A 27623-nucleotide genomic window follows, 5' to 3' on the forward strand; every position below is an offset into this window, starting at 1 on the left:
GCAGTAGCGTGCTCACCTGGCATGCGTGCGGCCCGGGTTCGATTCTCAGCACCACATACAGACAAAGATGTTGTGTCCGCCAAATACTAAAAAATAAATATTAAAATTCTCTCTCTCTCTCCCTCTCTCTCACTCTTTCTTAAAAAAAAAAAAAAAAAAGAAATTATTAAAGGGCTGGGGTTGTGGCTCAGTGGAAGAATGCTCACCCTAGCATGCACGAGGCACTGGGTTTGATCCTCAGCACCACATAAATGTAAAATAAGGATATTGTGTCCATCTAAAACTTAGGAATAAATATTAAAAAAAAAAAGAAATTATTAAAAACAAAACAAAGAAATCCTGGCACATATAACGAGCTTAATATTAGTACTTAATAAGAAAATCTTGATAATAAACACATAAGGAAAATGGAAAAGTATTTTAAAGGTTTTTAAGTTTTCCCTTGAGAGTAAATTATAAATAAAGTTTTATTCCTACTTACAGCAATCCAGTTCATCAGATTTATCACTGCAATCCACATTATGATCACATTTCTTATGCTTTCCAATGCACTGACCATTGGCACAGCGAAACTGATCAATTAAACAAAGCACTGGAAAAAATGCAAATAGTTTTCTTATTTTTAGCATTATATAAAGCCAAATTTTGGCAAGAGTTCAAAGGTGCTTTCTGAATACAAATGAAAAATGCATTTGTCTTTTACACATACTCTAAATGTTTTCTGGGGATTCCCATTGATACAAAGAAAAGAATGGCAGAAACGAAACCCAACAGGAAATTCCTTTCACTGCAATAAATTTTCCTTGTTTACCCTGGAGAATTCTAGAGAACTTATTTGTACTGTGTAAGGCTAGTGAGGGAAAGAGAGGGGAAAAAAAATTTAGATTGTAGTAAGTAAATCTATGAAATCAGGGTTCACAGAGACTATTTTTAAAATAGTCAGAGCCTAATATTTTCATTACATTTCTCAATTTTCAGAGCTTATAGACTGGATAAGGTTCGAGTATGTCCTCAAAAGATTCATGTACATGTTAGCAGCATGGTCTTCAGTATGACATGGTGTTGAGGTGGAGGAACCTTGAGGAGCCTATTAGGATGTCACTGGGGCCTTGTCCTCAGAATGGATTAAGGTAGCTGGCATGGAACTTTGAGTTAGTTCTCCAGACAGGTTGTTATGAGAACAAATCTGGCCCCTCTCCTTGCTCTGGCTTCCTATCTTGGGATGTGATTTTTTCTTCTCACAAGTACTCCTCTATTGTGCTGCCACCTGCCACCTTCACCCAACTGATATGCCAGCACCATACCCTTGAACCTCTAGAATTATGAGCTAAATAAACCTTCTTCTAAAATTACCCAGCCTTAGGTATTTCATTAAAGTTAGAAAAAACTGACTAAACACATTTATTAATCAGTAAAACCTTATGCGTGTGAAATGAATTCAAGTAATTTGGAACATGGTATTATGTTCATGGTATGTTCAAACAAACTAGAAACACCCCAAAATCTACCACCAGTATTTACACTGGATTTTTTAAATATTTGTTTTTTTAGTTTTAAGTGGACACAATATGTTTTTTTTTTTTTAAATTGTTTTTTAGCTGTAGTTGGACACAATACCTTTATTTTACTTATTTTTATATGGTGCTGAGGATTGAACCCAGGGCCTCAAACGTGCTACTGCTAAGCCATAATCCCAGACCAAAACAATGTCTTTATTTTATATTTATGTGGTACTGAGGATCAAACCCCATGCATCATGCATGCTATGTGAGCACTCTATACCACTGAGCCACAACCCCAGCCCTGCAATGAATTTTAAACAACTTGATGGAAAAAGAATTTTCTGAGAAGTTTGATTACCTTCACAATTCTTCTCATCTGATTTATCCTGGCAATTTGCATCTCCATTGCATCGGAGGGCACCATCAATACACTGCCCACTGGCACATTGGAACTGGGACTCTGAGCATACAGGACAATTGAGTTCATCACTGTGATCTTCACATTCAGTAAACCCATCACACCGCCAAGCCACAGGGATACAGTCAATTTCCCCAGTGAAACAAGTAAACTGCTGAGGAGAACATGTTGGGGGTTCTTCAAATGAAAAAGGAGGAGAAACAAAAGCACAGCAAAGGTCAAACATCTATACTCAAATGAATTCATTTAATAATTAGCATACACAAAGCACTTTATGATTTCAAACATAATCTAGGAAAATCACTATAATCACCAACCTCCAACTTTAAAAAAATTTTTCTATTATTTGTTTGTGCTGCTTAAACTTGAACCCAGGGCCTTATGCATACTAGGCAATCACTGCACCACTGACCTATATTCCTAGCCCTCCAAACACTTTAAAGTTAGCCTAGAACTAATAACTTTCCTAGCTCTGAGGTTCTAGAGTGGTCCATGGTCTCCTCAGGATCCCTGACATCTCTTCAGTGGATATGCTATGCTAGAACTATTTTAGCAATAGTTCTAAGTGTCATTTGCTTTTTTCACTACATTTGCACAGATGCTACAAAAGGAATGGTGAAACTGTTGGTATCTCGGCAAACTCAAGGTAATTGCACCAAGTTATACTGGCAGTTACTATACTCTGCATAGCCACGAACCCAGTTTAAGCAAAAAAAAAAAAAAAAAAAAAGCCAGTTTCACTTAAGAAGGTTTGTGATGAGCTAGGCATTGTTGTGCACCTCTGTAATCCCAGTTACTTGAGAAGTCGAGACAGGAAGATTGTTAAATTCCTGGGCAACTCTGTGACACCCTGACTCAAAATAAATTGTTGCTCAGAGGTAGAATATTTCTGGGCTTAATATCCAGTACTTCAGGGAAAAATGTTTGTGAAGAATCAATAAAAATATTAAATTTATTAATATCTTTTAATTTGTTCTTTATAGATATACATGACAGTAGAGTATATTTTGACATATTATACATACATGGAGTATAACTTATTCTAATTAGGAACCCATTCTTGTGGTAAAATCAAATTTTGAGTGCATGTCTCTTCAATACCATTTGATGAACTGGAAATAACCAAAAAGCTCATGTTGCAAACATAAGCATAACAGTTTCTAGGGGAAAAGCCTTTCTCGAATTGTTAGCACAAATCAAAATGGAATACTTTTACTTGAAAGAGTAACTGATAAAACTATAGCTAATTACATTTGGTTATTAGGCAAGAATTTTTTAAAAAATGAACCAAATGAGCCTATTTCTTTCTAATATTTGTGGCAAATTACATTAAATCACTATAATCACCAACCTCCAACTTAATTTCTAATTGAAATTACATTTTGAAAAACTTGTATCTATACAACACTTTTATCTTGACAGATTCCCAGTACCTTTTTTCTGATGAGACTGGTGGTAATATTAACAAATGTGATTTGTTTGTGTGTTACTGGGGACCAAACCCAGGAGTCCTCTATATTCAAGCTCCATCTCTAGCCATCTTTTTTTTTTTCTTTTTAAAAATCTTTTGTCCATCGGTTCATCCTCTGCCTGTCTATTTATCTATCTTGAGATAGGGTCTTGCTAAATTGCCATGGTTGGCCTTGAACTTTGATCCTCTTGCTTCAGCTTCCCAAGTTCTGGGATTATAGGCAAGTGTCACCATATCCAACTAACAAATGTTATTTTTTTGATATCATATGGTAAAATGGGTCAAAATCTGAAGACCTGGGAATTTTTTAATAAAATTCTAATATTTCCAAATGATCAAGGTATAAAGTCATGCCTAGGTAAAAATATCCATACATTCATTCAGAGTACAAAATACATCTATGCTTTTTTGTTTGTTTGTTTAAAGTGTCTTGCTATGTTGCCCAAACTCCTGGGCTCAAGAAGTCTTCCTGCCTTAGTCTTCTGTGTAGTATGGACTACAGATGTGTGCTACCTTACCCAGTCAGATCAGTTCATTTTAATATAACAGATCATTAAAAGTTAATTGATAATGGTTTCAAATTCTGCACTGCAACTAAACCTAAAGGAAGCTATCACTTCTTGTAAAGATTTGGTATAGAATCCCAGATAAATATCCATAATTATATGAAAAGGCTATTGTTGTAGTCTATTCTTCCAACAATGTATCTGTTGTAAGACTAATATTTTATTCATATATTTAGACCAAAACTACATATCACAATAGAATAAATGCACAGCAGACATTAGAATCTCGTCCAATTTTAAAAAGACTTACAAAAACATAAAACTTCTCACCAAAATTATTTTGCCTTAAAAGTTAATTTTTTAATCCTTGATTTAAAAGCATATAAAGGTTTATTATTATTACTTTTAATAGATTTTAAAGTTCTTAGTTTTAAATTCTGGTGCAGTAAATATAAACACAACATATAAAAACAATCTCTCTAGGGTCCTCAATTTTTTAAAACAAATTTTTTAGTTGTAGCTGAATACAATACCTTTATTTTATTTATTTTTATGTGGTGCTGAGGATCAAACCCAGTGCCTCACATATGCTGGGCAAGTGCTCTACCACTGAGCCACAACCCCAACCCCTCAACTTTTTTTAAATGAAAAAATATACCAAGAACAAATAGTTTAAGTGCAGAAATTAAAGCTAAATTTCCTTGTTTTTATAAATGAGGAAACTAAGTGGAGCTAAGTGACTGCCCAAGGTCAGAGAGCTTCTTATAAAATAATGGATGATTAAAAAAAAGAGATAAGAAGGCTATGCCCTTATTTCTAGCACATTTCTTTAAAACTTATCTGTTAAGTTTTCTAGAAAACACACAACTTTATTATATGGCCATGAATCAGAAAACTCTATCTTTAAAACAGAATATTACAGATTATAGGTGAACATTTTTCCTGGAAAATCTCAAGAATTCTTTTCTAAGAGCCTATTATGTATTCAGCAACTACGGTAGACCATATAGTGAATTAAAAATACACAAAATATGATCCATGTCCTAAAATTGAATTTGGTTTTAGATAGGAACTAATAAACTAATAAACATAAAACTGATAGCATTACTCTGAAGTGTATATCATGAAAACTGTGGTAACAAGTGCTGTAATTCCAAAAAAGAGGAGACAACAACAGCTGGCAAAGTTTTTGTAGATTTCCAGGAGACCGGATGCTAGGCAAGCGCTCTGCTATGAGACATAAGTAAGATTTAGGATAGGCATGCAAGAAGAGAAATATATTCCTGAAATATCAGAAGAAAAGCCACAGAAGCAAATCAAAAAAGATCATTCCACAGTGGTTCTCAACCTCAAAACAGTCAAACAAAAATATTGAAGAGTAAGCAAGTTGAGAAGAAATACAAAATGAGATGGAGAGGTTAAGACAGGTTCAGATAAAATAATGTTTTAAGAGTGAAGTAGAGGAATTTGGATTTTATCTTTATCTCCACTATAAAATCAATACTAAATTACAAAAATATTTGCATACAAATTTTCATTGCAGTTTCAGTCTAAATAATCCAAAATTGAAAACAATTTAAATGCCTCCGAGGAGAGTAATAAATTGGGTATTGTATAATGTACTATACAGAAATAGAAAACATAAATTACCAATACACTGTACTATACTCAAATTTTATGTACTCTTAAAATATACTATGCAGGAAACCTAGACACAAAAAAGTTACATATAATAATTCCATTGCCCAAGGAAAGGCAAAACTAGTCTATGGAGCTAGAAATCACAACAGTGGTTACTTATGGAAGAAGATAAGAAAGGGACATGAAGGTATTAACTTATTTTTGCAGCATTAGAGACTTAACCAAGGGCCTTGCCCATGCTAGGCAAGCGCTCTGCTATGAGACACAAGCTCTAGCTTGAGAGTACTTTTCTCAATGGCAAAATTCTATATTTTGATTTGGGTGTTGGTATCATAGTTGTACACTTTTCCAAAACGTATTAATTATCCAATTCAATATACACATTAAAATAACCACAAATGAAAAATGAAAACAAAAGCCCTTTTCTAACTGGAAGATGAGATCCTTGATTCAGTTTTATGTTATTAACAAAAAGGAACTTTTTCTAGGATTTGACTTTTAAAGTAACAGGCACTCTGATATGGAAACCTATGATTTTGTTGTTTTTGTTGCAGTGAAACATACGTGACATAAAATTTACCAATTTAACCATTTCAAAATATATAGTTCAGTGGCATTAAATAGATTCACATTATTGTGCAGTATTTGCTTTTTTTTTTTTCCCCTCCCCCAAATAGCAGAGCTTAATTTCTACCATACATGGGTGGCCCTCTGATTACTTTTTTTTTTCTCTTTAGACTGGGGATTGAACCCAGGGTCACTTTACTATTGAGCTACATCTCCAGCCCTTTTTATGTTTTTGTTGTTGTTTGTTTGTTTTAATTTTGAGACAAGGTCTCACTCAATTGTTCAGGGTCTTGGTAAACTGCTCAGGTTGGCCTCAGACTTGTGGTCCTCCTGTCTCAGCCTCCCAAGCCACTGGGATCACAGGCATGTGCCACCAAGCCCAGCTTAATTACACTTTGGCTTGATTATACTCTATCATGAAGTTCTTCAAATCCCTATAGTTTAAAACTAACACCTGTGGCTGCTAATCAATACATGCATTACTTATATTTTAAAAAACTGAGCTCTCTGCTTTCCAGCCACCATAAGCTGAGTAGCTTTCCCCCACCACACCTTCGGCCATGATGTTCTGCCTCACCTAAGGCCCACAGCAGTAGACTCTGCCAATCATGGGCCAAACCTCTGAAATCAAGGAAGCCTGGAGGTAAAAGACAGTCAAGCCTCCAAAACACAGCCCTGAGGACTTGGGACGTGGGAAGCCCCCTTGACAGACTTCTTTCTCTTGGGCATGTTGTGGCAGAATGTAAAACTGAGATAATAGTCTGAAGCTCCACAGAATACTCTTGCCTTGCCTGATTACTCAAATATTACCTTTTTTTGAGAAAATTATGATAAATTCCTAATTCTTAGTAATCAGTCAGGGTTCCCCAGAAAAAGAAAACCAATAGGAAACAAACTAGGTGCTCTTCAACAGATGAATGGATAAAGAAAATGTGGTACATATACACAACGGAACAATACTCAAACATAAAGAAGAAAGAAATTACGGCATTTGCAAGTAAATGGATGCTACTGCAGTCTATCAGAAATAAGCCAATTCCAAAAACCCTAAAGGATGAATGTTCTCTCTGAAATGCGGTTGCTGACCTACAATTATTGGGGACAGGGAGGTGGGGGAGTGTTTGAAGTTCACTGGGTTAGACAAGGGGAAAGAAGGGCAGGGAGTGGGGACAGAAATAGAAAAGACAGTATAATGAATCAGACATTATACTCTCGTATGAATACTTGACCAGTGTTATCTCCACATCATGTACAACCACAAAAATGGGAAGTTATACTCCATATGTATGATATGTCAAAATACATTCTACTGCTATGTATAACTAAAAAAGACAAAGAAAAAAGAAAACCAATAGGATGATTATATATATATAAACAGATGAATTAAATAGTTATTTTAAAGAACTGTCACAGGATTATGGAGGTTTAGTGAGTCCAGAATCTGGTGGGGGAAATTAGCAGGCTGAAAACTCAGAAAACTACTCCAATTGGGTCCAGTGAACAAAGGCAATATGTTGATGAACAAAATGAACTGTTGCTGCAGATGAACCCTGAATGCAGACTAGTGGCAGAATTTTATTGTTCCTTGAGTGGGGTCAGCCTTTTAATCTATTCAGGCCTTCAACTATTTAAGTGTGGCTAACCCACATTGTGGAGTGGATTAAAATCCAGTAATTTTATCGCCAATTTATCTCATCCAAAAATGCCCTCACAGAAATATTCAGAATGTATGACCACTATCTAGGTATCATGGTCTGACCATGTTGACACATAAAAATAACTATCACACTTAGTATTACATTTTGTGATTATTTACAAACTGACTTTCATTTACTGATGTACCTACAACATTTCTATTTCAAATTGTAAAAGAATAAACTCTTTGTAAAAATAAAGAAAACATATCTATATACATTAAAGCAAAAAAAAAACATTGACTAATTATAAAAAAAAGTATACTAGATGAATAATTATTTGTGATGCATACTGTAAATTTTAACCTCTCCTAGCCACATTTCCAAGATCAGGTACTTGAAATCTTTCTGAACAATCTTTTATTCTATGATCTATTTTTTAAAAATAAATGGACCTTTATTTTATTTATTTATATGCGGTGCTGAGAATCGAACCCAGTGCCTCACACATGCAAAGCAAGTGCTCTACCACTGAGTCACAACCCCAGTCCAACTATGATTTATTTTTCTCTTATAACATTTCCTTCAGTTTTTTTCAGAGTTGCATTTTTGTGGCTAATAAATCATGGCAAATTCTACTAAAGGTAAATTATCGTCAATTTTTTTCCATAATAAAATATGTAAATAGTTTAACAGAGTTATGATCACAAGTACAGTCTTTTTGTTTCTGTGTAGATTAACATTTTTGACAAACATTTTCAGGAGACATCAAGTCACTTGTCATCATTTGTAATTATTTTTATTTTGGTACCAAGATTGAACCCAGGGGCACTTAACCACTGAGCAACATCCCTAGCCATTTTCATTTTGAGAAAGAAATTGCTAAGTAACTAAGCCTGGCTTTGAACTTGTGATCCTCCTGCCTCAGCCCTCAGAGCCACTGGGATTACACCATGCCTGGCTCTTTGTGATTACTTTTTAATGTTTTATCAAATGTAAGTGTTTAAGAATACAGGAACTCTATGTTATTACATTCTAGTGGATAATATATCCAGTAAAAACAGAAGCTCCATTCTTTTTATAAGTCAAGATACTTAAAAGGGACAATTAGATTTCAAATTTAAATTTCACACATTATTTGAAGTCTCATTGTTCACTATGGTATGACTTTTTAGAGTAGCTTCTTCGTGGTGTGTCATACACATTGATGATTAAATAAATAATAAGTTGTACAGTTTGGTAAAATGTCACAAAGTTGTCAATACCAATTTAACTACCACTCAGAAAATTTCTGAGTTCCAAGATGTTCCCCTATATAGCTTTGTCATTAACATAGCTATTGTTTCAGCTGAGAAAAAAATAACTCTCTCCCACAAAGAGTTTTATTAAGCAGTGAAATATTATTTTATATGTATTGTTAATTGTTGATGGACCTTTATTTTATTCATTTATATATGGTGCTGAGACCTGAACCTAGTGCCTCATACCACTGAACCACAACTCCAGCCCAAGCAGTGCAATAGTTAAGTAGTTCAGCATGTGTTTATGTGTGAGAGACAAAGTGACACAGACACAGTATACTCAATATCTATTTGATTATATTTCACAATGCCATCCACAGAAAGAAACACCAGGAGTAATACCTGCCTATTATTGTGTAACATCTGATCTACTTCTGTTTTGATGTGAAGATGATAAATTAGGTGAACTTATAAATGAGTTCATTTATAAGGATGGACAGTGTAAGAATCAAATACTAGCATATGTGTAGATCCTTCACACAAAACCCAGAACAACCATTTAGAAAACCTAGTGCCAGCTATTCACAGAGTAATGTAGTGAAGTGGGTTCTCTTAGGTGCATGGCTATAGGGTGGCAGATTCCAGAAATTTCATCAAGAAAGCTTTTCAAATAACTGAAATTGCTGGATGTGGAGAAAGCAATAAATCACTTTGTTTTTTTCCCCCTTGTCCTTAATTTAGAATGAAATGAATAATAAGTCATGGAAGACAGTCTGATGGGAAGATAGTATTGACTTCAATACTGATAAAACTAATCGTAGAATATAGCTTTTGTTTCCAGGCCAAAGAACTTGATAAACTCACCCAAGTGAAACTCTGCTAAACATACATACTACCTAGGATAACTACCTTGAATGGGCAGAGAGGAAATAACAAAATTAATCCCCAGGGCTTGTATGTTCAATAGATAGCTTTGCTAATTCAAAAATATGGATCAATGGCTGTGAGATCTTTGTCAACGAATAACAAATACTTCACTACTTTCTATAGGGAGAGGAATAAAGAAGGAATGAGGAAAGAGACAGTGAGAAGGTCACTGTCAATCTGCACAAGAAGCAAAACCAGAGGAATGGAGGTGGTTCTTAACATTAGTCGTTACATATAACCTCTGTACAGAGACTGAGTGTATGTTTAAATGTTGCCTTGAATTAAATTAATAATTAAAAACCTCACAAGCCAGGCATGATGGCTCACATCAGTAATCCCAGCAGCTCAAGGGTGACACAGGAGGATCATCAGTTTGAGGCCAGGCTCAGCAACTCAGCAATGCCCTAAGCAAATTAGTGAGACCCTGTCTCAAAATTTTAAAATAAATAAATAGATAAAATAAGGGCTGGGAATGTATCTTAATAGTTAAGTGTCCTGTATTCAATCCCAGGTACAAAACAAACAAACAAACAAAACCCTACAGTAATCACATATGCCTTGATGAGAATGATGAATTTGTCCTCAGAATATAATGAATGAATTATCTGGAAAAAATTACTGTGCCTATGACTGATGGTCTATATAGTATTAAAACATTAATCATATTAGCCTTTCAAATAATATATAGGCCATGATAAATAATCTGACTCCAGATTCTCAGTAATTATACATTTCTCTCATTGACAATGCTAAGTAAAATTCTAAGGGTCTATCATAAATCAAAAGACAGGAAAAAGTGATTCTAATATGTATACTCATAAACAAGAATAGTTGATCTTTATTCAATGTTACAATAAAAGGCTGAAAACATAAACAATTGTATGGAAGGAAACAGTAATCATTAAGACAATTTTGGACTCATTAAAGCAAGTTATGTGAGAATAACTACATTAGCTTCTAATAAGGCTACAAGATTGGTAAGCTATTGAAAATTTTTTTAAAATAATAATAAGTCAAAACAAAATTGGAAGAATAACACTGGCAGTAATTTTTGCTTTTACCTACTAAGCTCCTAATAGATGTAAGCTACTGGAATGTTTCTTTATACCCAGTAAGAGCTTGAAAAACAAGCTATTTTTATGACTCTTGTGTTATAAAAAAAAAATTGGGTAGATTAAAATATACCAGCTAGTCATTAAAATAATTGGAGTTGTTTTTGTTTTTGGCACTGGGGATTGAAATTAGGGGCACTCAACCACTGAGTCACATCCCCAGCCCTTTTTGGTATTTTATTTAAAGAAAGGGTCTCCCTAAGTTGCTTAGGGCCTTGCTAAATTGCCGAGGTTGTCTTTGAACTTATGATCCTCCTGCCTCAGTCTCCCAGGCTGCTGGGACAACTTAGAGGCATGCATCACCATGCCCACCCTGGAGAATTCTCAATATTATCTAAACTGATAAATCTGAACAGATTGGGGCAGATTTTTTATATAATAAGCTTGTATATAGTAAAAAATTGTTCACACTTTGACTCATAATAAAAAGCTTTTGCTAAAGAGTTGGGGGGAAAAGTTAGAAAAATAAAATTTACTTGTAATCCGACTTTATCAACAATTTTTATAATTTTGAGTGTATGTTAGCTTTAAATCTTGACTTACAGATTATATATATATATAATTATATATATATAATGTAATTGTTATCATAGAAGAAAACACTTATCTTTTTCTTTCATTTGAGGTACTAGGGGATCACAGGCTTCACACATGGTAGGCAAATGCTCTACTGTGATCTACAACATTTGAGTAGTCTCCACTTGAGCCAAATACATTTTTGCATCAGCTTCATGATCACAGCCCTTAGAAGCTGCAGGAACTCAGTTATTTTATTTAAGAATTTCCCAAACAATAGAAATTAGATTGTTCAAAATTTCTATCACTGTAAGTAACAACATGACACAGTCTTTTTCCTTTAGTTGAATTAACTGAGAACTATCCCCAAGAGGAAGATTTCTGAATTAAGGGTAAGAATGTTATTATGGTGTATGATATTGCTATATTATGATTTAATGAAGAAATGTACCAATCTGTTATACCTTGTGATTAAACAAATTTCACAATATAATCACTACACTCTTGATAGTTTAAAAAATATGATTGTAATTATTATTTTATTATTATTATTAGCTAGGTAAATAAGAAAAACATAGCAAACTACTGATGGATAGAACAAAAGAGCATTCTTTTCACCAGATGGTATCTCAACAGTAATACTTAAACTGACAGAATCCAGAATTCAGTGGATATAGATTACAACAAGTCATATTAATTTATCTTGCAACACTCTGGGGAGATATGGAAGCTACTATATTATTAGAAAATATATTCATCCGCAGGCTGAAAATGTGGTAAATATATATGCAATGAAATACTATCTAGCCTTTAAAAAGAAGGAAATGCTATATTTACAACAACAAATAAACCTGGACATCATAATGCTAAGTGAAATAAGGCAAAGAAAGGCAAATATCACATAATTTCACTTATATATGGAGTGTAAAAGTCAAACTCATAGAATTGGCTTTCAGTGAATGGGGGGATGGAAGGATGGGGGGTGGGGGATAAGGGGATGAGGAGAAGGAGAAAATAATTAAAAAACGTAATACAATGCAGATGAATGGAACACAAGTAACCAATTAATTTAGGAGAAAGGTTAACTTCAGTCCCTAATCATAGAAGGCTAAAGCCAAGATAATAAATACAGTGACATTTAAGCTTCCACAAGAAAATTATGATGTATTTACCTCCACAAGACAGCTCATCTTGAAGCAGAACCAAGTGCATGGGGCAAGAGCACCTTGTAGTGCCATCTCCTTTTACAAGACAAATATGGGAACAGCCACCATTATCCTGGGCACAAGGATGCTGTCCTGGAAAAGGGGACAATTATAAAAATCAATTATTTTTGAGCTACATGAAACCCAAATGTAAAATCAGCTTGGACTTTACTTCCACACAAAATAATTTCTCACTCCATCCCCAAGAATATATTTATACCTAACCACTGTTACTATTTTTTTATACACACACACTTAAAAATATTTTTACAACACAATATTATAGGCTTATGTTAATTTTGTATATAAGAAAAGCTGACCATTGGAACTAGAAACATTGTTAGGAGACCACTGAGACCTGGATATTATTCTATTTCTAAACATCTTATCTCAGAAACTTCATTTTTTCAAAAGATAAAATGATTTCACTTAAAAGGTATATTTTAGTGAGGAATTCACTAAGAATTAAGTTATTAGAAGGAAAAACTGAAGATTACATGGAATTGAACCATTCAGAGACAGATAAAATTACTGCTTGGTTAATTGCAAAGGATAACCTACAATATTACAAATGTCAAATTTCCTCATATTTGGGTAAAGTAAGAGAAACAAAACATAGGTAAAACATTTTGAAATCTGTTTCACAAATTATATTTTAAAAAATAATTGCTCTGGGCTGGGGATGTGGCTCAAGCAGTAGCACACTAGCCTGGCATTCGTGAGGTGCTGGGTTCGATCCTCAGCACCACATAAAAATAAAGATGTTGTGTTCACCGAAAACTAAAAAATAAATATTAATTTTCTCTCTCTCCCTTTCTTAAAAAAAATAATAATTGTTCTGAATTTTCTATTTAGCTTGTTTTACAAGCAACTTGACCTTTGTCATCACACACACACAAAACAAAAACAAAAAACCCAAAACAGCATCTAATGTACCATAATTTACTATTCAACTCTCATCTACAATAACATGTGTTGTGCTTCAGTTTGTGCTGATGAGGTAGATAAAATCAGCCATCTATGAAAAAGACTGTCCAAAAGAGACATCACTTATTATATTAGAAAATACAAACTATACAGCAATGTCTCTCAACTTTTAATTCCGACACTTTTGATTAACAAAAATCTCATTGTCTTATGTTATTAGAAATTTTAAGATGTTTTCTTAAAGATAAAACCAAAATATATTAAGTTATATAAAGAAGATACTCTTTGCTGAATTTCTAAAAAAAAAAAATCCATTGAGATTTTCTGCAAATACAAATATTCATTTATCAACTGAATGATGCAGGTATTGTCATTACTATCTTATTTCTATTAAAAGCCCAATCCAAATTATAACATAAAATGACAAAAATTCTTTCTAATTTTCAAATATCTTTAATTTTATATCTAAATTCATGAATGGTGGCAACCTAATGAACATTTGAAATGAAAAAGGAATGGCATTCTCCTTCCCTCATTCTCTTTTCATGCTTCAATTCACTGGAAAGCACTAAGCTGAGGAGGTAAGAAGTTATAATGGTTCTGACTCTAGTATCCCACTAAACATTAGTGTAAGACTAAACTAATGTTTAGTTTACATAATGTAAGACCTGTTAGTGACTGCTATGAGGGCACTTTTGGTTATATGCATGCATTAAAAAGAAATTAATGCCAAGATGCTTAGTCATTTTCCAAAGTTTTTTAAAAAAAAATTTAAAAATCATAACTATTTTTCTAAGTTGGGAATTAAAAAATTTTATCTGAGGAAAAAGTAAACAAGCACTTACTGATTAAAGTTTTCTCTATGTTTATATACTAATTGTAGTTTATTTTTGCTTTTGCTTAAGAATATGATTAATCCACAGTAAGCATATAATTAATCATTATATAATTTTTTACTTTATTCAAACCGTAAGGGCAAGGAGGAAAAGATAAATAAATGTTAATACTACCAGTGTCTCTAAGTGACTGAGGGAGATAAAGAAAAGTCATGATAAGCAGAGTTAATACTTAGTCTTTGTGTGTGTTTTGTGTGTTGCTGAAGATGAAACCCAGGACTTCATGCATACTAGGCAAGTGTACCACTGAGCTACAACCCCAGAACAAAATTTTTCAAATGAGCATGAACATGATTTTCTCCCATTCCTGCTTTACAAGGAAATGATTAATCATTTGGAAAAGACTCCAGATGAGTTTGACATAAAGCTTTAAAAGAAGGAAGTTTTTTTTTTTTAAATGGCAAAACTAAAAGTATATAAAAATCTTAAAAGAGTCCAAGAAGACATAAAAGTGTATCTTAGTTTCTTACAACACAAACAAGTCCTCCAATTAGCATTAGTCCATCAGCACTTACTGTATTCCTGAAGGTTCAGCTCCTTTACTGCATGAATGTCACTAAGCTGAGCAATTCGAGCCTGGACTTTGGTTCTGCCCTCTCGACCTGTCATGTCAATTTTTTCAATCATTTGCTGCTGCTTATCAATCCAATAGAGCCAGTTTTCAAACACAGTTAGTCCCACAGGCTGCAAGATATTGGAGTCTTCTAACACTATCCTGTTGGCACCTTGGAAAAGGAGAACATTCAACAACAATGATTAATTTGGTCAAATCATACTTTCAACAATTATTTAATGAATATCAGTTAGACTCCAAAAGTATGGGAAAGGAAAGCATGAGCTCTTTACCACAAAGCTTAAAAATCCTGCTGCATATATATACACACATCAGAAAACAGGTAATAAATCATTAACGTGCTATCAAGAATAAATAGTAAGCTGGGTACAGGTATACATACACCTGTGATCCCAGCTACTCAGGAGGCTGAAGCAGAAGGATCACAGGTTTAAGGTCAGCCAGGGCAACTTAGTGAAACCCTGTCTTACATTAAAAAATAAAAAGGGGGGCAGGGCTGGGATTGTAGCTCAGCAGTAAAGTGCTCGCCTAGCATGTGCGAGGCCCTGGGTTTAATCCTCAGTACCACATATAAATAAATAAAATAAAGATATTGTGTCCAACTGCAACTAAATAAAATAAAATGAAATAAAACAAAAATAAAAATAAAAAGGGCTGGGGATATAGCTCAGAGGTAGAGCACCCCTGGGTCCATTACCAAGTACCACAATACAGGGAGAGGAAAAAAGAGAGAGCGAGCCCAATAGTCAGTAAATAGTCTAGTTTATAGAAACGTAGAAAGAATTTAGAGCAGTTTATTTTTTATTTCAGTAGAGTCTATTTTTCAAACTTAGTTTTATGAAAACTCTAAAACAGATAAAAGTGACATTTCTTTAAATGAAGCAGTGGTGGTGAGCCCAGTTTTGTGCTTGACACACCCTACTTGGAGAGACCATTTATGAAGAACACCTGGCTTCTCAGAACACAGAAAGAAGACTGACTCACTGGGTCAAGTCTCACCCCAAGACAAGAATTATTCCTATAACATCCAAAACACAGAACTATTTAGACTATGAAGAATCAACTTGTTTTATTGCTTGACAGTATGAAAGTTCTTCCACAGAGGAGGCTGACATCTGAGTCGACATAACCCATTCATTTATTCATAGTTTCTCTCTCACTCAAAATAAATAAACAAATAAGATTCCCTTTCTTCATATTTCATGATTTCTAATTAATGAGTTCAGTTAAAGAAAGACATTAGCTTATATTTTAAGAATAACAAGGAGAGCTCCAGGAAAGAGGCAAGCACAATGCTAAATTTTAATAAATGGAGAATAGTGAGAAAACCCGACAGGCAGGCATTACTTAAGTCAACATTCATATCCATGGCAAATTAGATTAAGAACAAGGTTACTTGTGCTCTCTCTTAATACTAAACTGGTAGTGATAAACAAAAACAATGCATAAAACCATCCTGAGGATCTGGAAGCACCAGGTATTTTAGAATGCAGCAAAGGGAGGATTTATATGGTTGGGGCTAGAAAAAGAGTATTAACTGAAAATATGTTCAAGTTAAATAGCTCCTAGAACTCCTCCCTTAGTCTGCAGAAGACTAAAAATAACGAGACCTTAATATACCAGGCAAAGACAAAAAGTTAGTGCCATAAATGGATTATCACAAGGGAATCACTTTTTAAAAAATCTACCTTCTAATGATAATACCATTCCCAACATCTTTCAAAAACACTAGGCAGCCCACTTCTTCTTTTTTTTAGGTACCAGAAATTGGACTCAGGGGCACTTAACCACTGAGCCACATCCCCAGACCCCTTTTTATATTTTATTTAGAGGCAAGTTCTCATTGAGTTGCTTAGGGCCTCACAAAGTTGCTGACACTAGCTTTGAATTGGTGAACCTCCTGCCTCAGTCTCCTGAGCCGCTGCAACATCACGCCCAGCCTAAGCAGCCCACTTTCATCCTAATACAAAAGACTGGAAGATTTTTCTATAGGAAAAACTATTAACTAAAGAACAAAACAAGCAAACAAACAAACAAACCCTGAAATACACTAAAGAAAATAACTTCAGACAGTTTTGCCTATGAGCCCCATTAGAACTCCAGGCCTCTAGAAGAAAGCCATTGTAATCAAAGCATCTGCAAGTCTAAGTCAGCATTTTCAGTGCCTAATATTAAACAGACAACTAAGGATCACCAAATATTTAAAGAAAACCTCTGTATTAAAATTGAAACTGGCTGGAGTTGTAGCTCAGATGCAGAGTGCTTGCCTAACACGTGTGAGGCACTGGGTTCAATCCTCAGCACCACATAAAAATACATAAAATAAAAGTCCATTGACAACTAAAAAAATAAAATTGAAACTAATTTTAAAATTGAAATAAAAGACAAAGACACAATTAAAAGCAGAAGAAAATAAATAAATTAGCCATTATAACCCTAAAGAACAGGATGCTTTGAGGGCAGAGCACTCAGAGGGAAAAAAAACAAAACATACCAGACTTTGCAAATTAAACACACGATACTGGAAAATTTTTAAAAATTTGTTTTTTCAGTAAGAAAGTTGGGTGACAAATTTAAAAAGCTCTCCAAGAAAGCAGAAGAAAAAGAGATGTATAATAGGAGAAAAAAATATTTATAGCCAAGAAAGTTCAGCAATATCAATATAAGCTATCTACCTTTAGTCACTTGGTAGTCATCTCTTTCTATAAAAACTATCTCAGTAGCATAGTGCTTGTGTTCAAAAAACATTGCTTTTGCTTAATAGTGGCCCCAAAGTACAAGATGAAAAGGAGGTACAGGGCATAAAATATGGAAAGAGAGATTAACTCTAGTATTCTGTGACTATGCTACAGGGCATATAGGAAATAAATAGCATGGTGTTTGGTACTATCCAAGTTTCAGGCATCCACTGGGGGATCATGGAACATATCCTCTAAGGAGAAGGGGGAAGACTGTAGATCTATGCAAGAGAATACATTCATGCAACAGAACTAAAAAGATAAGACTAGTGGATAAATAAGAATCTTATATATAATAAAAGTTGTAAAACAGAACAGAAAAGATGGATTATTTAGTCAATGGTGTTGAAAAACCAATTTGCCAAATAGATTAACAAAAAAAACCAAAAAACAAAAAACTTGGTTCCTTGTAAGTAAGAGAAGACTCCTATATGTGTGCAAATAAAGTATAAGATCACTACAGAAAAAACTATGAAAATGTACTAAAAGCTATTAAATAAGACCAAAATAAAGGAAGGATTCTCATGGTCATGGATAAAAAGATTAAATTTATTAAACATGCTAATTCTCCAATATATATGTAACTAATAATAAATTAATAATTTGAATACATAAAGAATTTATAGAAATCTAAAACAGAAAAATGGCAGCTGGGCACAGTGGTGCACGCCTGTAGTACCAGCAATTCTGGAGGCTGAGGCAGGAGGATTACAAGTTCAAGGCCAGCCAGAGAAACTTAAGGAGATATTGTCTCAAAAAAATAGAAAAGGGAAAATTAAAATGAGCAGAGGCTATGAACAGCAAATTCATAAAAGAAATGCGAATTACCAATAAAAACATGAGATTTTGTTAAACCTTACCAGAAACAGGATAATAAAAATTTTTATTAATGTAATATATCTTTTAAATTTATTAGACTGGCAAAAATCTGTAAGTCTGACAATAACCAGATTCTGGAGTAGCAGCTCTCATATATTGCTAATACAAACTTCAAATTGATATAATCACACTGGAGATTAATCTATACCTGTTAATAGACATATACAGATACACATACACTTGTATGTCCACATTATATTTTAGAAATTCCACTAATAATATTAGGCCTTAGAGAAATGTTTACATGTGTGCACAGGGACATTTACTATAGTACTGTTTTGTTTTTTCCCTTTTTTGGTGCTAGGGATTGAATTCAGCCTCACCTACGCTAGGCAACCACCTTACCCATGAGCTACATCCCCAATCCCCTGCAGCACTGTATTTTATGGCAAAAAAAAAAAAAAAGAAATTTTTTTAGACAGTTTGAATAGCAAAACAGACAACAGAATAAAGTCACACAATAAAATGCTATTTAGCACTGAAAATAAACAACAGAGGTGTGGATAAACATGGATCATCTCAAAATCATAATTTTCCTAAAAAAAAAAAAAGCAACCTATAAAGAATACATGATGGGACTATTTATATTACAAAGTGAAAAAATAAATAGATAAATGTGTGTGTGTGTGTGTGTGTGTGTATGTATAGTAAAATAAACACAAACACCTCAAAACATGCATCGCAAAAAAAAAAAAAAAAACATCAAAAGTTACCTCTGGGATAGAGAAGGAGGAGAACAGAAGGAATAGAAAGGGTGTGGGGGGTGATATTAGCCAAGTTATACTGTGTGCAAATACCATCATTATGTATACCTTTAATGCACCAATAAAAAGTGTTTGAAAAAACAAAAAAATAGAAGTTAACTCACTGAGGACTAAAGTTAATAATAATAGTGTATCAGATAAGTTAATAATAATAATGTATCAGATAATCTCTTGATTATCAGAAGTTATTTCCCAAACTTTCTTTAATAAAAATATTTAATATTACTTTTTTTTTTTTTTTTTGTACTGAGGATTGAACTCGGGGGCATCTGACCACTAAGCCGCATCTCCAGCCCTACTTTGTATTTTATTTAGAGACAGGGTCTCACTGAGTTGCTTAGTGTCTTGCTTTTGCTGAGGTTGGCTTTGAACTAGCGATTTTCCTGCCTCAGTCTCCCAAGCTGCTGGGATTACAAGGGTGCGCCACGGAGCCCAGCTTGAACATGCATTACTTTAATAACAAAAACCAAACATCATAAAAGAAGAGAAAGAAAAGGCAAGGGTGTGGGAACCTATCTTCAATACTAATAAAAGAGCTGAAATGTGGATATAAACAATTATTATACAAAACAGAGGTAATATAAGAGACATAGGAAAATCAAATCAGGGAAAGGATATACCATGCCAGACATGTGAAAACACCTGTGTAACTATGTATATGAATACTCAGAATCAGAGAAAGCAAAGGAGACTCTAGTACCTAAAGAAAGGACAAAATTGTTTTGTTTTGAATTTTGTTTTTTTGATATCAGGGATTGCAACCAGGGGCACTTAACCTCTGCGCCACATCCCCAAGTCCTTTTTAAAAATTTTTTTATTTTGAGACAGAGTTTCACTCATCTTCTGAGTGCCTCACTAAGTTGCTGAGGCTAGCTTTGAACTTGCAATCCTCCTGCCTCTGCCTCCAGAACTGCTGGGATTACAGGCATGTGCCAACACACCTGGCCAAAATTTTTTTTTATTTATTGCTTTTTTTTAAAATTACAAATGTATTCAGAAATAAAAAATTTCATATAATACAATACTCTTCACATTTTAGTATGCAAACATTCCAGACCTTTAAGATATATTTGTTTACATATTTCAAAGTGAACATATAGACATGCCCTTATTTCTTACTGATATGTGTGTGTGTGTGTGTGTGTGTGTGTAGTGAGTGTGGCAGGGGGTACATGCATACATACTATATAGTTTTAAATTCTAAACAAAATTGGATCTTAATAAACACTGTTGCATAATTTGTTTTAAAAATCATCCTCTACATCAGTGCACGTAGATCTACCTTAATCTTTTAAAGGACTATAATATTCTATACACTGATACAGTAGAATGTTCCTCCATGAAAAATGATTACAAACGGTATTCATGAATGCCTCTGTACACTTGGGTTTATATTTCTCTAAGACACCCATTTAAAAAGGAAACTGCCAGGAATCAAAAGGAATGCTTGTTTTAAATGCTGATAATTATTGGCAAATTACCCTCCATAAGGTTCTACCTGTTCTCATTTTTCACTAAACCATTTGAGAATATGTTATTTTCTAGCATTCTGGCCAATGTTAACTACAATCAACTTTAACAAATTTTTGTCACTCTGATAGACAAAGTGTATTATTTTAAGTTAATTTCCCTAATCACTAGTAAGGTTGCATAAAATGTTAAGATATAAGAAATTAGGGTAGATGAAGTAAATATGATCATAGAGGACTACAGAGAAATGAGAAATTAAAGTATACCTTAAAAGAATGATTTAATTTGGTTAAAATATGAGGCATGTAAAGGTCAAGTTAAGTTTGTAAAAGGCAAATATCAATTTATACCAAATTAAGTGTACATCTAGACCTTTCTCCTGTAGGTTATGAGACTGTCCTGGAGATTTTTAGAGTATATTGATGACATTTGTAACCACACTTCTGGCTGGGAGCAATGGTACACACCTGTAATTTCTGCTACTCAGGAGGCAGCGGCAGGAGAAAACCAAGTTCAAGGCCAGCCTGAATAACTGAGTGAGACCCTGTCTCAAAATAAAATGAAAAGGGCTAGAGATGTAGCTCAGTGGTAGAGCACTTGCCTAGCATGTGTGAGGCCCTGGGTTCAATCCCCAGTAACACCCAAAACAAAACAAGAAAACCACATTTTAGATTATTATGTTTGTATATATAAAAAATTATGTTCATGGATGTTTATTTATATATATGGATACATACATACACACACACACACACACACTTTTTTTTTAAAGGATAGCGAGGATAGAGTGCATAACTGTATTTTCTTGTGGGTACACAGCATATTTCAGTAAGGATACATAAGAAACTGGTAACAACGGTTGCTTATTTTTTTAATATTTATTTTTTTAGGTGTAGACAGACACAACACAATGCTTTTATTTTTATGTGGTGCTGAGAATTCAACCCAGGTCCCACCTGTGCTAGGCAAGTGCTCTACTGCTGAGCCACAATCCCGGCCCCACAAATACTTTTTTAAGGAAAATCTAGCGGGGAGACCATCAATCAGATGATGAGAACATGAACTAGAGGAGAACAACTAAGAGAAGCGAAAGATACATTAGAAATATACTATTACCCTATCAAGAAAACTGGCAAATAATTAGATAGTAAAAGAAAAAGCTTTTATCCAACCAACTTGATGTATACTATAGAAGATAAAACTACAAATAAATCTATCAGAAATACAATGCAAGAAAAATACAAATGCTACTAACAAACCATCTTAAAAATTCAAATCAAAATAGGGAAATACACTTCTTAAGTACCTGACAGATCACTGCTTTCAATTCGCCGGAGATCTGAGTCAGCCCAAAAGAGCTTGCCCAACCTGCTATCAAGAGCTAAGGCAACTGGTTTACTTAAGCCACTGAAAAAGAGGACCTCTCGTTCCGTTCCATCCAAAGCAGCCCGTTCAATTTTAGGAGATCTTTCTTGAAGATTGGTGAAGTACATATACCTGAAGAGTAATTAGAAGAAAATAAGAAGTTATCAAAGTAAGAAACCATGTAAAATAAGAATATTCTTAATGATTAAGACTAATAGAGATGGCGTTGGGGATGTAGCTCAGTGGTAGAGTGCTTGCCTACTAGCATAAAGCTCTTGGGTCTGATTCCCATCACTATAAAAAAAAAGAAGATAAATGAAGGTCAACTAATATTTTTAAATCTTACTTTTAGATATCTTTAAATCTGTTTTAATTTATTAAAAAAAAATTTTTTTTAGTTGTAGATGAACACAATACCTTTATCTTATTTATTTTTATGTGCCACCAAGGATCAAATCCAGTACCTCACACATGCCAGGCAAGTACTCTACCATTGAGCCACAACCACAGCCCCTTCATTTACTTTTAAACTAATAAAAACTGTACGTATTAATGGAGTAACATATGATGTCTGAATACATGTATACATGCATAACCCAGTATAACTATCTTAATTATCGTTCAAAATTCTTTTTTCTAGCTTTTTTAAAAATATTGATCTAACTACAACTTAGTATTCACTGATTCACCTTTCCCCATTTCTCCCTCCCCCCTAAAATTTAATATTAAAAAAGGTCTTGGTATACTTCTACTTTCATAGAAGTAAAAAAGAGCATACACAATTTCATAGGGAATTAACTTTCACAGATTTGAATATAAGAGTATTAGATACAGTACGCCAACGTTTTCAGAATACTACAATAAAGAAGAAATCAGTGGCCAGAGAAAACTGGACATAAAATTTTAAGTTCCTTTCCTATTAATAACTAAAAATAAGTTATATATTAATCATTTCTTATATTAACTTATAGGTTTCATCCCTTTCCTGTAATTCTTTTTAAATAAGCTACTTTCCCTGCTGAATTCCTTATCTTTCATTCAGATGCAGCTGAGTACTGAATATTTATTAAATGCAAAGCTCTGTATTAAGTGAAAAAAAAACATTAATTCTTGTCATAAAGGAGTCTAAGGTCTAATAAGAAATATACAACTGAAAAATAGTTAAGTAGAAGACAAACTGAAAAGAATTAAATATGAATAGAGAGGAATAGACACAGAGCACTGGGTATCTAGGATAGAGGAGAATCACATCTGGCAGGAGGTAGGAAGACCAAGGAAAACTTCAAGGAGGAAACAGGAGCTGAAATGGTCCTGAAGGTATGGATCAAATTTAGAACTAAACCAAGAAAGGAAATTCTAGGCAGTGAAATCAAAGAAAATATAAGAAAGCTGTTAAGAAAATGCATGGGCAAGTGGACAGAGAATAATAAGTTGTTCACAGGAGCACAGAATATTTAAAAGATAAATAAAGAACTGAAAAGGAAGATTGAGAAGGGTCTCAGATGCAAATATATCTGAATGCCACTTTAGTAACATACCCTTTCTCTGGGTTTACCACAATGGCTCGAGGTCTGTCTTGCTCGCCTTTCAGCACCACTCCAATTGATCTTCCATCTAATCTGGTCACATTAATGACATTGGTAGCCTCACAAGTCCAATAGATGTACCGGCTATAAATATCAATGCTGAGGTCATAGGGCTGTATTTCTAGGTTCTGATTCGGAACTGAGCTCACAACGACAGTAAAGCCCTAAGGAAAGAAAAAGTCACACACAGAAAGTTAAAGACTCCGTAACAAATAGCCCTGAGGTATCTACTCAGAATGCTTCAGCCTATGTGGTTACACACCTGAGAAGGAGCTCTCAAGTCTTTGGGAGCTTTTTTTACTGATACATTTTTTTATAGATAATGTACTTCTTTGTTAATGTGCATCTCAAATATTCTGTGGGATTGTTATGGCCTAGGGCAGAAGAGGGAGCCGAGGATAGATTAGTTGCTCCAAGAACCCAATGATGCCTTGATTAGAGACAGAAGGAAGAAAGTAACAGCAGCCTTCAGCAAACTGTAGACTTAATGGCTAGAACCACACCCTAGAAATACCTTTAGAGCAATGGTTCTCAACCAGGGATAAATTCTGTCCCTACAGACATTTGGCAATGTTTGGAAACATTTTTGGTTGTCACATCTATGGTGATGTTATTGGCAATATAGTGAGTAGAGGCAAAGGATGCTGTTAAACATCCTACAACATGTAGGATAGCCCCCACAACAAAGATTTATCTGGCCCCAAATGTCTAAAGAGTTTAGAAACTGCTCTAGAAATGATAACACTAGTCAGGGCTACAAACCAACTCTATCAATCATCTCTTTCTCTAATCCAGAAACTCACCTCCAAATAAATAAAATAAATATATATTTTTTAACAAAGTCAATCATAGGAAGATTTGTCCATCTGAATAAAGTACATTTCTTTTACTAGGACTTTACTATTAACATTCCTTAATGAGGTTATTTAATTTATTTGCAATGTCCTTGGCTATATAATAACCATAGCTTCTATCTACTAGTTATCAATCATTAATTCTGTCCTACCCAGTATAAAGTGCATATAGAATACACAACTATGACCTCACCCCTAAATGATCTTTCCGTAGCTCTAAATATATTACCATCTTGTTCTTAACTGTTTGAAAAGATGTAACAAAAATTAGTAATTTAATCCCCCTAAATTTTAGTACATTCAAAATTCAATTTAACATCACTGCTATAAGGAAGACAATAGTTATATTTATTGTAATCCTAGTCTAACCCTGCCTGGTCACAGAACGCAAGGAAGTTAAGTATTAGAGTGGTATATAAATCCATGACTAGTGTGTAGGCATAAGTAAGACTGACAATATTCTCATACCCATCTCATAGTCACTAAATAATATTTACCAAAAAAACATTTGATCAACAGCACATCCTAGATGTTTTAAATTTCACAAAATTATGCTATATATGCTGTCCTCTGAACCTTTTAAATAATAGATAATTAGTCATGTAACACTTATTTGTCAAGTCCCTATCATTTAAAGGTAAGCACTATGTAACTTTGCATTTTTTTCAGTTAAAAAAATTTATGAGATTTCCAGGGAAGGAGAGAGCTTGGATCAGAACTAAGGCCTATTTGACTTCAAAATTTCTAACATTCCACACAAATGGAATCATAAGGAAAAAAAAAACTATATAAATGGATGTGGGTAGCAGTGACAGTCATTACTGATATGTGAGCTTAAGTTCTCCTAATATAATTTCCATCCCAATACCACTGTCAAGTAATTGTTAACTCAGAAAAATCATCAGGAGTAAAAGAGAGCTACTAGGTTCAGAATTTCAGTCTCTGTCTCTGTCTCTGTCTCTGTCTCTGTCTCTCTCTCTCTCTCTCTCTCTCTTTCTCTGTGTGTGTGTGGCAAGAACCAAGTGAAATAGTATAATTGGTTAGTCCAATTACCAGTCAGAAGAAATGAATTTTGAACTGAGCCCAGCTAAGTATGGTGGCACACTCTTGTTAATTCCAGCTACTTGGGAGGCTCAGGCAGAAGGCTCACAAGTTCAAGGCCAGCCTCACCAATTTAGCAAGGTCCTGTTTCAAATTAAAAGGGCTGGTGACATAGCTCAAGAGCCCTTGCCTAGCATGTGTGAGGTCCTGAGTTCAATCTCCAGTATAAGAAAAAAAGACAGACTGATGGATGGACAGATGAAAGGGAGAGAGGGAAAACAAAAGAAAGGAAAAGAGAAAAGAAGGAGAGAGGGAAGAGAAAGAGGAGAAGGAAGGGGAGGGGAGAAATTAACGAACCCTGAATTACCTGGCTTCCATCTTCTTGAGCCTTTCGGATCATGTTTTGTCGTGAGTCAATCCAATATAGCTGCTTGTCCAGGGGGTCATAGTCAATGGCCCGGACATTTCGAAGGCTGTGGATGGGAAGGATGATGTCAGGACTCTGTTGTTCGTCAATCACCATGCGATTGATAGCACTCTTTTGACTGAAGAGCAGGAAGGTGGTAGGGGCTTAAAAAAAGAAAAGAGCAAATCCAAAATACAGTTATTCTGAGTATTAAATTACTCAAATATTTGACTAGACTATTGTATATTATTTCCTGCATACAATACAGACAGACATAGCAGGATTCAGAATACGCAATCCAAAACTCTCTTCAGAGCGACAATGATGAGCACTCTGGTTACCAAATCAGTTACCCAGTGACATAATCTACTTTTCTTCTTCTATCACAGATATCATAGGAGATTTCAATGAAACATTTGATAAATGTAAACTTAATTCTAGTCCATCAGGTGAATAACTCTACTCCTCCTTAACCTATTCTTGTGTGTGTGTGTGGCCGAAAACCTGCGCCTCCATAGGTCAAAGAAGAATCTTCATTATTATTTTAAATTCAGACTGTTCATTATCTAGTCATTTGATTACTAAGTCACTGACCCTCCTCTTGATCAAATTTTATCCAACTGTAAAATAAAGATAATAGCCACCTTGCCCTTCTCATTGAGTTGCTATAAAAATTCTATCACAGAAATGAAAACACTTTAAAAACTGGAAGCCAGAATATAAAAGTACAAATAGCTATTGTTTATTATTGTCAATTATTATTACTAACATTAATAAACTTAGATTAACAAGAATTAGACAAAAACTTATGAAATGCAGATATAGACTTTATTTTGCTTTGTTGTGTATATGATGGCTACAGGGAGAAAAGGCAGATAAAAATTATCCCAAAATTAATAATATAGACACTTCACATTCTTTTTTTTTTTAAATTTTTTTATTAGTTATTGATGGACCTTTGTTATATGTGATACTGAGAATCGAACCCAGTGCTTCACTCATGCTAGGCAAGTGCATTAACACTGAGCCATAACCCCAGCCCCACATTCTTTATTTTTAATCCTCAAAAGAAACCTTACATTTATATTTTCACTAAAATAAAATTCTCCTTTGATGCTAAGTTGATTCCCTAAATTCATGAACTGGGAAAATACATTGCAAACACTTCCCTTTTCCAAGGACTAGGCTTCTGGTTATTATGTAATCACTTTTATCATAGGAAAACATCTAGAAAAGAATGCCAGTGATAACAACTACAAAATCTAGTAGCATTTTTAAATCCTCACTAAAATACAGCTGTCTCCTCTTATTAGTGGGAGATGAATTCCAAGACTCCCAGTGGATACCTCAAACACAGTCAGTATTGAATCCTATATACACACC

The 27623-nt window shown here is 34.1% G+C and overlaps 1 protein-coding gene across 2 annotated transcripts in view; it reads right to left on the reverse strand.

Moving 5' to 3' along the window:
- The window catches only part of Lrp6 (LDL receptor related protein 6), a 170939-nt gene that overhangs the window by 10244 nt on the left and 133072 nt on the right, over positions 1 to 27623 (reverse strand). For both annotated transcript variants that reach the window (XM_076854131.1, XM_076854130.1), the window contains 7 exons: positions 26202 to 26404; positions 23892 to 24103; positions 22295 to 22485; positions 15079 to 15288; positions 12708 to 12833; positions 1861 to 2097; positions 482 to 592 (listed from right to left, as the gene is read on the reverse strand). In XM_076854131.1, the coding sequence (XP_076710246.1) occupies positions 482 to 592; positions 1861 to 2097; positions 12708 to 12833; positions 15079 to 15288; positions 22295 to 22485; positions 23892 to 24103; positions 26202 to 26404 (1290 nt within the window). The remainder of the gene's footprint in view (positions 1 to 481; positions 593 to 1860; positions 2098 to 12707; positions 12834 to 15078; positions 15289 to 22294; positions 22486 to 23891; positions 24104 to 26201; positions 26405 to 27623) is intronic.

This window comes from Callospermophilus lateralis, chromosome 4 (assembly GCF_048772815.1).
Source record: "Callospermophilus lateralis isolate mCalLat2 chromosome 4, mCalLat2.hap1, whole genome shotgun sequence".
Classification (NCBI taxonomy): Eukaryota; Metazoa; Chordata; class Mammalia; order Rodentia; family Sciuridae; genus Callospermophilus; species Callospermophilus lateralis.